Source organism: Sturnira hondurensis, unplaced genomic scaffold, assembly GCF_014824575.4.
Source record: "Sturnira hondurensis isolate 20B ecotype Veracruz unplaced genomic scaffold, ASM1482457v3 Scaffold0015475, whole genome shotgun sequence".
Taxonomy (NCBI): Eukaryota; Metazoa; Chordata; class Mammalia; order Chiroptera; family Phyllostomidae; genus Sturnira; species Sturnira hondurensis.
In genome coordinates this window covers 1,503,754-1,516,775 of record NW_028088106.1, presented here as the reverse complement: position 1 = coordinate 1,516,775, position 13,022 = coordinate 1,503,754, and the positions used below count along the sequence as shown (strand labels likewise).

At 33.7% G+C, this 13,022-nt stretch overlaps 1 protein-coding gene across 1 annotated transcript in view; it reads right to left on the bottom strand.

Annotated features, from left to right (window-relative positions):
* LRP1B (LDL receptor related protein 1B) overlaps positions 1 to 13,022 on the bottom strand; it is a gene marked incomplete at its 3' end in the record, with an annotated part of 1,343,287 nt that overhangs the window by 560,682 nt on the left and 769,583 nt on the right. Inside the window, exons 16-17 of the mRNA XM_037064526.1 lie at positions 8,594 to 8,734; positions 4,595 to 4,720 (exon numbers count right to left, since the gene is read on the bottom strand). Coding sequence (XP_036920421.1) covers positions 4,595 to 4,720; positions 8,594 to 8,734 — 267 coding nt within the window. The remainder of the gene's footprint in view (positions 1 to 4,594; positions 4,721 to 8,593; positions 8,735 to 13,022) is intronic.

Here is a 13,022-nt window from a genome sequence, read left to right as displayed (position 1 = left end):
TACTGCAGAGAATATTTACTGCTTTATCACTGAGAAGCAGTATGCCCTGGAAATATGTGAATTCATTGTCTGTTCTAATCTTAGAGAAAATGAGCTGCTTTGTTTACTAAGAAAATTGAAATGATTTCAGATAAGAAAGATGTTTCATTGCATAAATCTACAAGTACTGTCTGCCTATATGATATAATCACATTGACTAAATTAGCACTTTCTAATCACTTGATTTATATCAAGAAGATATAACCTCTACTTTTTCAGTTGTTGTTCCCATCAGATCTAAGTTAGTTTGGAGGTTAGATTAAGCAGAGCTGCACCCAAACACTCTAATTTGGTTGCAAATGCTGCTCTCATGAACAGGGAATTTACACTTCCTCAGTAGAATTACCTGGCAGAGAATCAGAAATTCATTGCTATAATGTGAATTTTTCTACCCATCACTAATTATGTTTCTTATATAACCATGTAGCAATGAGAAATCCCATAATACACAGGACCAATTTTAGGAGGAGAATAAAGTTGAAGACATTATTCCTAATTCTTGCCTTTGTTATATTTTAACCAGATCACTCTATTTAGACAAAACCTATGTTATATCAAAACATACTCTTTATCTGCCCTGGCTGGTATCACTCAGTGGATTAAGAGCCAACCTGTGAAACAAAGGGTCACCATTTCTATTTCCAATGAAGGCACATGTCTGGGTTGTAGGCCAGGTCCCAAGTAGAGGGCGCTCAAGAGACAACCACATGTTGATGTTTCTCTCCCTCTCTTTTTCTCTCCTTCTCCTCTGTCTAAATGTAATAAACAAAATCTTTTAAAAAATACTCTTTAGCTTATAAAACAAAGTCTGATTTTTTAAAATACATCAGATTTTCTTAATGCCACTATATCTGTCTAGTTTGAGGAGGATGTGAGAAAAACAGATTATGTAATCTAACCAAAATTCTGTGGTGTGAGAAAATGCTAGTCTGAAATTGCCTAGGCTTTAATCCAAGGATCATCATGGTTTCTGTGAGGAAAACCAGAATTTCAAATCTAACCACTTCGCATCTTTGGTTTGTGGGTCTCCCTCATAATTACACAAATCTAATTTTGTGTGTGTGTTGAGGGAGAAATACCAAGCTCGTTAGCTCTGATTTAACCCATTGTGTGTATGCTGTTTCCTCTTCCAGGCACACTCTCCAGTCTGCTACCCTTTCCTCACTTCACCCTCTTCATTCTATGCTGATCAATCCTTTCCTTTCTTCTAGTAAAATATTTCAATCACTCAGGAAATTATAGAAAGTACTATCAATAGCACCAGTTTGCCATCATAGAGCTCTATCAAATCTTCATATGTTTTTCTATATTTGCTACAGATTTTTACTTCATTTAAGAAAAAAAATAAAGTTACATTTGAAGTCCCCTATATAAATCTTTCCCAATCATATCCACTTTCTTTCTCTCTTTCTAGGGGTAATGGTTAGCCTTAACTTGTCTTTTTTTTTCATTTTTCTTGAATCCATTTTTCATGAATTCTATTTTTACCAATTTAGAAATCATTAAGCACATAGAATTGTTTTGTAGTTTTATACTTCATAGAAATGATGTTAAATTATTTATATTCAGCAACTTATTTTTTTTGTTTAAAATTATTTTTGCAAGACATTCTTGTTGATACTTCAGTTCCAGTTAATTCATTTTAATTATAAATAGCATTCCATTATATTAATATAACACAATATACCTAGCCATTCTCCCATTAATGAGCACTGAGTAGTTTTTCTATTTTCAGTGATGCCAACATAATGGCAATGGAATTCTTTTTTTAAAATATTTTTTTATTTAATTCTTGTTCAAGTACAGTTTTCTGTCTTGTCTCCTATATATTAGACTATAAACCTGAAACTGAAACTACAGACTTGAAAGCAATAACATGTGCAAATGCACTTGATTTGGCCAAACTGCTTTCCAATGTAGAAAATCACCAAGAGCATATTACAGTTTCTTTTTTTCCCACAATCTTGCCAATGCTTGGTTTTATCAAATAACATTTTTCCCTAATTAAGTGGCTTGAATTGTTATTTAAACAATATTCCTATGCTGTTTGAAAAGGTTTAACTTAGAAATCACTTCCTTCAGAAGCCTAAAGATAGCCCAACACTAAGTTGTTCTTATGTTCTCCCATGTGTTTCAACTGAGTATTTTGGATGCTGCAGGAGAATAGCCTGTTTGCTTGTACACTTTCTTTTCACCCCCTCTTCATTCTTAGCTTCTCAAGGAAAAGTATTGTGTATTTTTTCTCATCCTATCTCCTGTGCCATGATAAGCATTTATTAAATTAGTAAATTCATGAGGGAGAAATCCCAAAGGAACAAAATCAGAAATTAGGTTCCTGTAGGAAAGAATTTTCTTTTAGATATAAAGTCGTCATAATTCTAAAGCGACAGGACAGTGGATTTAATTAGAAAATAATGCCCCTGTGGGCATATGTATAGCTACATTGTATATAGCTACATTGAGAAATGTATAGAAATGACTCAGCCAGATAAATTATCTAATAACTTCACTACATTTTTCCAATATAATGAACTATGTGACCTATTTACTTATTTTAGTAATACAAAGTGGAAATACATTGTATCATGACAACATCCTTAGTTTTCAAGCTAAAGGCATATTTATTTTTCCCTTTGTTCTTTTTATTTAATTTCTTCAGCTGTACCATGATCAAAATACCTGGCATAAACACACTGACAAGAAGACTCAGTACTGAGTGGCAGTACTTAGAGTCCCACCATCACTTGAAGTGCCAGCAAGTTCTGCTGTTTCTAGTGAAGGACAGGCCTGAAAAGTCTCGGATATCTAATTAAGATTGATTGCTTTATTTGCTATCACACATAGTATTTTCACATCTACTACTAAAAGTAACTAGTCAATCAAAAATATTCCTTTAAAAATCATGTAGTAACAAGTAGATTTTTTAAATCTAATAGAAATAAGGGAGATGTAGAATTATAGAGTTAGCAATGCCTTTTTATTTTAAGTTCAAAGCAGATCTATCTGTTTAGGATGTAATAAAGTATAATCTCTGATTTGAATCTTAACCTGAAAAGAATAATAATTGCCCCAGCCTAGAAGGAGGTTTCATTCTAAATTGTAGTAATGTTGTAAGACAACCTGACCAAAGTTAAATTGATGATACTTAAAATTCTAGCTGATCTTCAGGATCATACAGTTTGATAAAAGGAGCAACTACTTCAGAGAAAGAACTCACAAATTGACTTTGCCCTAAATTCTTACCAAGGATGTCAATCAGGGCAAGTTCTTTCTCTCATGCCTTTCTCTGTGAGATGAAGGGACTGGAAGGCAGGTGCCTGGGGCCACTTGTCCTATCAGACTGCACTTTGTAAAATAGCCTTATCAGACACACAAAATACCTTGAAAATAATCAGCTATTCCATGATATTAGCCTAAGCTTTTAATCAAGGAGCAACAGAATAACTAGCTCATGGATTCTCAGCAAGTTGGTCACTATGGAAAAAACTGAAAATAAGATGGAGATTAGAATTATGGAAGGGCACTTGTTTTGCTGTTGTTATTGTTCTTTGAAAAGCTCTTTGGTAAAAGCTCTTTGGAAGCAATTTTTTATTAATTCATATTATTATAGAATTGAAAGAAATATGTGAGTAAATTAAAATACAATGAGGTACAAGTTTTTCTAGGGGAAAAAAGTGGAAAAACTGAGTTCAAACCAGGCTTTTTGACCTTGGAGTGCTTATAAGCTACCTCAAGAGTTTTCACTAATACATGATAATATTCATTTAGTAATGCTTATTCTAGGAAAGAGAAAGTGAGATGGTTGATACGTTTTGATGTTGTTGTGTATAGTTTTCGAAAAACATTTTACTGATTATATTACTATAAGGCATCAAATAAACTACTTCCTTTTCATCATTTAAAGCATCACTAGGCGGCTGCTGGTCAGTATCATTTTTTAACATTTACCTGACTAATAACAACCTTTCTGGTGCACTGTTACAACCTGTACCACAAACTGCATGTTCCTGTTCAACAAGAATCTGGCTAAGGATTCAAAAGTTTATTACGACGGGACACATAATGTGGAAATATAAATAAGCTTAGTAGTGGTGGGACTTCATGGGGAAAAAATCTCCTACCCCACATAAACAATGTGCCAGGAACAGAGAGAACTGTTCAAAATTCTGCATAAAATGCATACATTATTTTTCCAAGGTAAAAAGTAAACAACAAAAGTAACAACAGAGTTCTTCTCCTGAGTGGCTTATATCACCGCGTGCTAACCAACCTCAACCTCCACTGCCAAATCTGACTTAGCAGGGACAACTCTTGTCCAAGCAGTGTATCACCAGTTAGTCCATATGGACAGAGAAAGTGCCAGATTACTTTGGAAAGCAGAGGCATGCCCAGAGATTAAGTTAAAGATAATTATATTCTAGGTTTTGTGGCATCAAACACTGAATTTATTTACTACTCCAATAATCATATCAGCAGCACTAGTGAGCATTGACCTGCATTTTTATGGAGACTAACTTTGGAAGAGATTTATGTATGTCTCCAAGAAAATTTTTACCTGCACAGGTTTGATTGGATTCGTCTTCATTGCTCCCACAATCATTAGCTCCATCACAGAGCCATCTCTTGGGGATGCAGCGATTATTCTTGCATTGAAATTGATCATCAGGACAGCTATGATTGACTAGGGCAGGAGGTAGAGGGAGAAAAGAAGAAAGCTCAATGATATAAATTTAAACAGAGTTATGATTACTTTAAGTTAGTTATGGAAAAGTTACAGTAATTATTAGAGTACAATATATGTCAGCTATTTGATGCAGTGTCTTATTTATCAAAACTATTAATATTCCAGTCTCTGTTAAAATGCAATAATTTTATAGAAGACATCAAGTAATTAAATCTCATATAAAAGTAAATATATTTATTTTTCATGTGTTCACTAAAACCAACTGCATCATTAACTTTCATTTTCATTCCTTAACATAAAAGATTACTCAATTTCAATTTTTAACCAAGTTAAAACCAAGTTACTTTTAACTTAAAAGTAACCTCAAATTTTAATGTGAAATATAACAAATATGTATAATATTATCTAACAGTATATATCAATATATATATATATATAACAATAGATATTGTGCAATATATATATAGCAATATATATATCACACATTCACTTAAGTAATTCTTGGAATATTAAATAAGCCTACTTTTTTTTAATGCTTTATCCAGTGTTTCTTAGGACTGGAAGTAAAATCTGTCCTTAAAAGAAAGCATCACTTGTGACCTAGAATTGGCTCAGTATGAGATCCTGCATACACTATTCCAGTACCAAAACTGATTGCTATTAGTTTTCTTTCCTAGTACAAACAAATATGTAAGCACCAAATATACTGAGGACAAGACCAATTCTCATATGGGAAGCTGTGCACAGCTAAGAATTAAACCTCCCAATATCTAAGCACAACAGGAGGCCATCTTAAACTTAACCTTATGTGATTATTTTTCCTGCATTCCTGAGGCTAAGTTACTGACTGAGTTGGCATGTTCTTCAGTATTTGTTTCAAAACTCCAACATTCTTTTTGAAGTAATTTTTCTAAAGCCCAGTAGTTGCAGTTCTGTATAACAAAAATAAATTTTGGCATTAGTTCTACATAGAACTTTAAAGATAGTTCTTTTATCATGCTGATACATAAGAGATATAGGCCTTTCCAGTCAGTTTCTACAAAACACTATTTATTTATAGTAGCTTTGGTGGTAAACAGATTTTATCACTTTTTAAGGAAAATTTCTATTCATGTACATTTTAAATAAGGTGGAAAAACTTTATGCTTTCTGGAATTTAAGGATATTAATATTTTCTACTCACTTCAGGACTCTAGCAAGAATAGCAGCTTCTTAGAATAAACATTATCTGATATAAGAAAGGGTTAACATCTTAAAGTATCAATATTACATATAAACATTTCATTGAAGCTTGACCAAGGGCCTTTGCAATTTCCATCAGTCGTAGAAATAGGAGTTCAAAAAGGAGGAGCAAATATAATCCATAGTCTTGTGTTTTAGAGTTAGAAAGTTACAGGATAGAAAATAGAATGAAAACAGAATTCAGGGTCAGAGCTATGAGTACTTAAAATATACAGTGATCCTCGGATATAATTATATAGCTCTCGACACCAACCATGGAACCCCAGAAATACAATGCTGTTCAGAATTGCTAAAATGTTTAGAGATGCCATCATTCTGTTGGGAGGTGGCCAGAGATGTTCAATTTTTTGTTGCCCCATTTATTTAGACACCTATTCATTAATGTGCTAGGTACTGTGCTAAATTCAAAAGATACAACAAGGTCGCATGTCCCCTCATGAAGAAATCCATCTACTAGATGCACCATCTAAGTAAGCATATAATTACAGTGAGCTGCGGAAACTACCACAGTAAAAGAATACACAGATATTTACTCCAGTTCACCTATTTTGAGAAGGAGGCTTTTTCGGTGTTACAAAGACTTCTTTGTAGAATTAATTTAAAAATGATGGTGAATTTCATAACTAGAAACAGAGAAAAAATAATGCTTTTTTGAGATCTACTTGTAGTTCAGCTTGATAAGGACACAGAGGGTAAAATGTAAAGATGAGATATAACAAAGTGCCTTACACGTCAGTCAATGAATTTTAGAATTGAACTTATTGATTATATAGTTATTGAAATGTCAAGATTAGATTTCAGTATATACATATCACTCTGGAAGCCATATGGAAAGTGGGCTTTACTTAAAGCAGACATTCTGGTAGGAACAGCAGGGCGCTTGCTGAGTTAATCTAACACATGAACCTAATTTAGCCAGTAAAGACTGAGAAGAGAGAAAGATGCAAAAATAACTATTGAGGAGGTAAAAGAGATGATTTATTAATATAATTGAATATAGACTATGAGTAAATTAAAAGACTCCAGGAAAAACCAATGATGATGGAAGCTTGGGTGATGAGATAGAACATGATGAAATAAGAAAAAAGTACTGACAAAATGTTAACACTACCATTGATGATACACATGTAATACCCATTTATATTCACAAAGGAAACACTTTTCTTTGTGCAGTTGGTGAACAGAGCAATCTCACAGAAGCACAGAGCTGAAGGACGGAAGCATGGGTATTGTGACGAAATGTTTGTGGCTTGTGCTGGCACTGATTACTTAGGTAGCAATTAAGTGGGGAGCATTCACTAAAACCATGAATAAATAGAGTGAGTCAGAAGATAGGAGACAATTAATTTAATCAGTAAATAATACATCACTTGTGTAAAAGAAAAAGTAGGAAAATATACCTCTTACTCTTAGATAAAGATGCTCTTTTCACTCCCACACTTTTGCTTAATTTTATCAATTAGTATTTAACATTTTATTTGTAGATTTACACTTTATACTGTAGGTATTAATGAGTTTAAAAAATAAGAACTGCATAATCTTGTAGTCAGAGTCCATGTTTGGAAATTAAAAGATAAGTATTGCTATATTTATATTTTGGTGACAATTTATAAATATTATATATTTATACACAATTCAAAAATATTTTGAAAGTCCATGTTCTTGTGTTTTTGTACCAAAGCACGGATAATTTCATAGATGGATGCCCAGCCAACTTTGTTCATTCTTAATAATGAATCCTCAAAAAATTGTTTTTATATTATTGATTTTTAAAAAAAGGAAAATAGAGAATTGCCAATTAATCACAATTAGTTCAGCCACTTTAACTTGAAGTGTCTTTGACTGAAAAAAAAAAAAGTCAAATCAAGAGAGGAAAGATACATATGCCTGGCATCTACCCCTCTCTCATCATATAAAAATGTTATATATGTGTCAGAACCATTCAGGTAGTCATTTAATCATATATACTCTAAAAACAGTATTTAATGTGCTTCTCAAATTGTTTTCCTTCCATGTATGCAGAACATTTCATTATTCCTACAAAAACATGAAATTACTTCTATTGCAGCAAATGGTAGATAACTAAAAAGAAGCCAAAAGGAAGAATAATCAAAGCTTTAATTTCAATCTGAGTGCTGCATATGTGTTTCCTGCCATGTACTGAGCCAGTCAGGTTAGGTAATAACATGTTCCAAACCCACTTCTTGTCTCCTTGGATCTCTTTCAACGCTTACTTGCCAAGGAGCAATGGAACGGATTGTGACCCTCTGTACGAGGAATTCTGTCTTGAGAGAGTTTAAACTGATTTTCCACGTCTTTAAATTCAGAGATCCTAAGGACATTCTGACAATGGTATGGTGGCACTGACAGCACAGATAGGAAAGAAAAGGAAAGGACTCCTGGAGCAACCAAAACAACGATATTAAAGATGGGAAGAATGAGAAAGTCAGTGCTTCAAAACTATACAAAGAGGCAATCTACAGCCTAATCACCATGCAAAAGAATGACTGAGAAAAAGAAAAAAGTGCAATTTGACCCCAAAATATTTTTGGATTTTGATTAACTTTTTTCACAGTTTACACACTCAGAGAGTCAGGAAGACTTAACATTACTTGAAGGAGAACATACAGCAATTTTCTGAATCTTCATCACTTCCATCTAGACAATCGTCATCGCCGTCACATTTCCACCGAGCTTGGATACAGTGTCTGTTTTTGCAACGAAATTCTCCCACTTTACATATGTGAGGTAATACTTCTTCTGGGTTAACTAGGGTTAAAAAAATCCAAGGCATATAAACAATACTAGCTATATTGCGTTCACTAAAATGTAATTGTTGTTATAACTAAAAACTGATTCATTTCATTATATAGAATATATGAAAACATGATAGCATTGTAGTGACACCAATCTCTGGAAATGAGAACATTTTAAGTTCTTCTGACAATAATTGTTCTACTAAAAATTAAAAAAAAAAACACTCACCAAAATAGCAACAATAATAATAATATACTATGTTATATTAATATTTGTTTTGCAGTTTTACTTTGCTTTCATTCATAATCTCAGAGGACAGCATGGATAACTGTTTACTTTGTTGATCTGTAAGTGAGAGAGATACTCAAGTCTATTCAATACTCAAAGAAGTACTTAGTTAATCAAAACAATCACATTAAATATCTGAATTCTTCACAGTGTTTTCCTCCATATATTTCATGTCCTGTAATCAAATGTTAGGAATTCAGTTAATTGGAATTTATTCACAAATTGAAAGTGTTACTATTCTTCCTTTTTCTTTGAGTGAATTAAGTAGAGTCTAGAAAGAAAAGGGAACCTGTGACGATGGCTAAAGTAAAAGATTTATGTTTCACAGAATGAAAGGGCTTGGAATAATAAAGGTTGTTTTATTGATAGGAAGAACAAAAGCTGATCTTTATTCCCCAGTTCTAATATCTTTAAACTTTATTTTATATAACTGGTTTAGATGGATGAACTGTCACAAAATTATATATATTTAAGTAATAAGAGATAAGAAAAATGTGGCATTTGCAGAATATGTTGTGTTAGAAGCCTGTTAATCTTTGTATTGCCCCTGCTGAAACAAACAAACAAACAAACAAACAAGCAAATAAATAAAGGGAGGTGGAGTGTGACTCTGGGACCCTAACTGCAGAGAATCTGCTTCAGAAACGTATGCAGCAAGACATCAACGTGTAGGTTTGTGAGGCCAGAGAAAAAGTTGCCTTATTAATTCAGACTCCTATTTAAGGCTTTAAAGGCAAAAAATATGTAATATAGTAAATGAAATATAAAATTCAAATAAAAGAAGCCCTGTGTTTCTTCTGACCTCTATCTCTCAGACAGCAGACACTGTATGTAGGAACTGACAGTAACTTTTCCTCCACAAAATGCTATAGCAGTGATTTCTCTAACAATGTATTTCTGTGAGGTCACTGGAAAGTAACAGATTGTGTGGTGTGTGTGTTTTTAAATTTAAAAAAGGAAATGACAACAATATTCTCAAAGAGGGAAGATCACTGGGTCCCCTATTCAACCCTGAGGTACATTTTTATGGTAGCAACCGGGAGTGAGAACGGGAAACCAAAAGGAGATGAAAGTGTACAAGGGATAGGTCTGACCACTTCAGGCTTGAGCGTTTTCCTCAAAATCTGTAGAATTTACTACTAATAGCATGCATATATTTCCTTATTCTGAGTTTCAAGTCTGGCAAATTAGACACTAAGATCTTGAGGGTATTATAGATTCATTTTTCAAATCCATTTAAGTTCACTTTAGACTGGACACTTAATGGATCATAGTTTGATTAATTTCTTCACTATAATTATTAAGCCTAATACAGAGAGAAACTGTTGTCTCTCAGAGTTTGTATTAATTCTATTTATACAAGAAACCTGATTTGCGATGTGATCAGTTTCTTCTCCCATTTAAGTTCAGCTTTTTAAAAAAAGTATATTTTATTCATTATGTTACTACAAGTTGTCCCAATTTTCCCCCCTTCGCCCTCCTCCTCCTGGTACCCCCTTCCCTCCAGCAATCCACTGTTAGATCATGTCCTTGGTTTAAGCAAATAAGTCCACTGGCTTCTCCATTTCCTATACTATTCTTAACATCCCCTGTCTATTTTGTACCTACCATTTATGTTTTTTAATCCTTGTACTTTTTCCTCATTCTCTCCCTTTCCCCTCCCAGCTGATAATCCTCCAAATGATCTCCATATCTATGATTCTGTTCCTGTTCTGGGTGTTTGTTCAATATTTTTTTTTAAGCTTAATTTGTTGATAGCTGTGAATTTGTTGCCTTTTTAATGTTCATAGTTTTGATAGTCTTTTTAAAAATAAGTCCCTTTAACATTTCATGTAATAATGGCTTAGTGATGATGAACTCTTTCACATTTCCTTTGTCTAGGAAGCACTTTATCTGCTCTTCCACTCTAAATGATAGCTTTGCTGGATAGCGTAATCTAGGTTGTATGCCCTAGCTTCCAATTTTGAATTCTTCTTGCCTGTCCCTTCTTGCCTGCAAGGTTTTTTTTTTTTTTTTCCGAGAAATCAGATGAGGGTCTCATGGGAACTCCTTTGCAGATAACTCTCTGCCTTTCTCTTCCTGCTTTTAAGATTCTCTCTTCCTCTTTAACCCTTGGCATTTTAATTATGATGTATCTTGGTATGGTCCTCTTCAGGTCCAACTTGTTTGGAACTCTGTTCTTCCTGGACTTTTATGTCTATTTCATTCACTAAATTAGGGAAGTTTTCTTTCATTATTTTTTCAAATAGGTTTTCAATTTCTCGCTCTTCTTCTCCTTCTGGCATCTGTGTGATTCATATGCTGGCACATTTGCAGATGCCCCATAGTCTTATACTATCCTATTTTTTAAATATTCTTTTTTTCTGTTTGAATATTTATTTATTCTTTATATTCCAAATTGCTAAATTGAATCCTGGCCTTTTTCACTTCACTGTTGGTTCCCTGTAGATTTTTCTTTATTTCATTTAGTTTAACCTTTATGTTTTCCTCTGTGTTGTTGCCATATTCAATTAGTTCTTTAAGTGTTTTGAATTCAGCATCTGAGGTTGGCTATCTCTGTTTTCCTTAGTTATTTTTCTGGGGGATTGTTCTGTTCTTTAATTTAGGCTACATTTCTTTGCCCTCTCAATTTGGCAGCCTCCCTGTGTTTGTTTCTATGTATCAAGTAGAGCTTTTTTGACTCCCTGTCTTAGTAGTGTGGACTGTTATCAAAAACATACCTGTATATTATGTGGGGCAGAGCCTTAGGTAATTGCCAGGGTGGGACAGCCCACTTCACTGCTTTGTGACCCTGTGGGAGGCGGGGGGGCAGAGAGGAGAATGTGCCACTGCCTCGATTCTGGAGGTTTGCCCAGCACTCTCTCTATTTCCAGTCACTTCACCCACTCCCTGTATGCTACTGGTGCCCTTACAGGCATTATCCTGTTGTTGAATCACAGAGTGTGTGGATTTGTATACATTTTAAGACCTTGTGGGCCCTTTAAGTGGATTTTTCAGTAGTTTCATCTGCTGCTCCAACCCCCACTGGTTTTTATAGCCAGAAGTTATAGGGATTTATCTTTCTGGTGCTGAAACCCCAGGTTGCATGGTCTAGCTTGGGGCTGCGGTTGCTTGGGACACCTCCCAAAGTGTCCCTTCTAATTTTTATCTACCACACATGAACGTGGGGTCACCATGCCCATTCCCCTCTCTGTGCCACACTGCACCTCTCTACCCATCTCTTGGTGTTTGCCCCTCTTATCCATCAGGATGAATGTGGCTTCTTGAAACCTTTGGTTCTCAGACTTCTGTACAGTTAGATTTTCTGATAGTGATGTGTGTTACTTGTTTGGAGTTTTACTTGTAATTCTTGTGGTTGCACAAGAAAATAGCATGTCTGCCTATGCCTCCATCTTGACTGGAAGTCTCCCATTTAAGTTCAGCTTAAAGATTTTTTCTACTCCCTCTATAGTTTGTTTTAAAAAAAGAGTCAATTCTATTATTTTATATATTAAGGATTGAAAAACCCAAGAAACCATTGGTTCACTTCTGATAACAACCCACCAGTTTTATAAGTTTGGCATTTTTATGGTTACTTGAACAATAGTCCAAACCACATGAAAGATATCTCCATAAAAATGAAATTATAATTGCTTCTGAATAATTATATTTATATTAAAGAAGGGTAAAATATCTTGGAAATGATAGACTATCTCAGAAAAATAATATTTTAAAACTAAATATTTAAAACTAAACAAAATCAATCTAAACATAAGATCTTTAAATTTACATAGAGTTCAAGCATTTTTCAAGTGATTTTTAGATCATTATGAAATGAAAGCAAATAGGGAGATTTTCTAAGCTTGTTTTAAATATGGTTTAAAATATATGTACATAGTTGTTGGTTTTCGATATTTTCTAATACAAAGGTAGACATTTTCAAAAACAGGTGAGAACAATGTTTAAAGTTTTATTTTCATAAAAATATGAATAATTGCTTGGAAATTAGTAGTGCTAATATCTTGAGAAAATT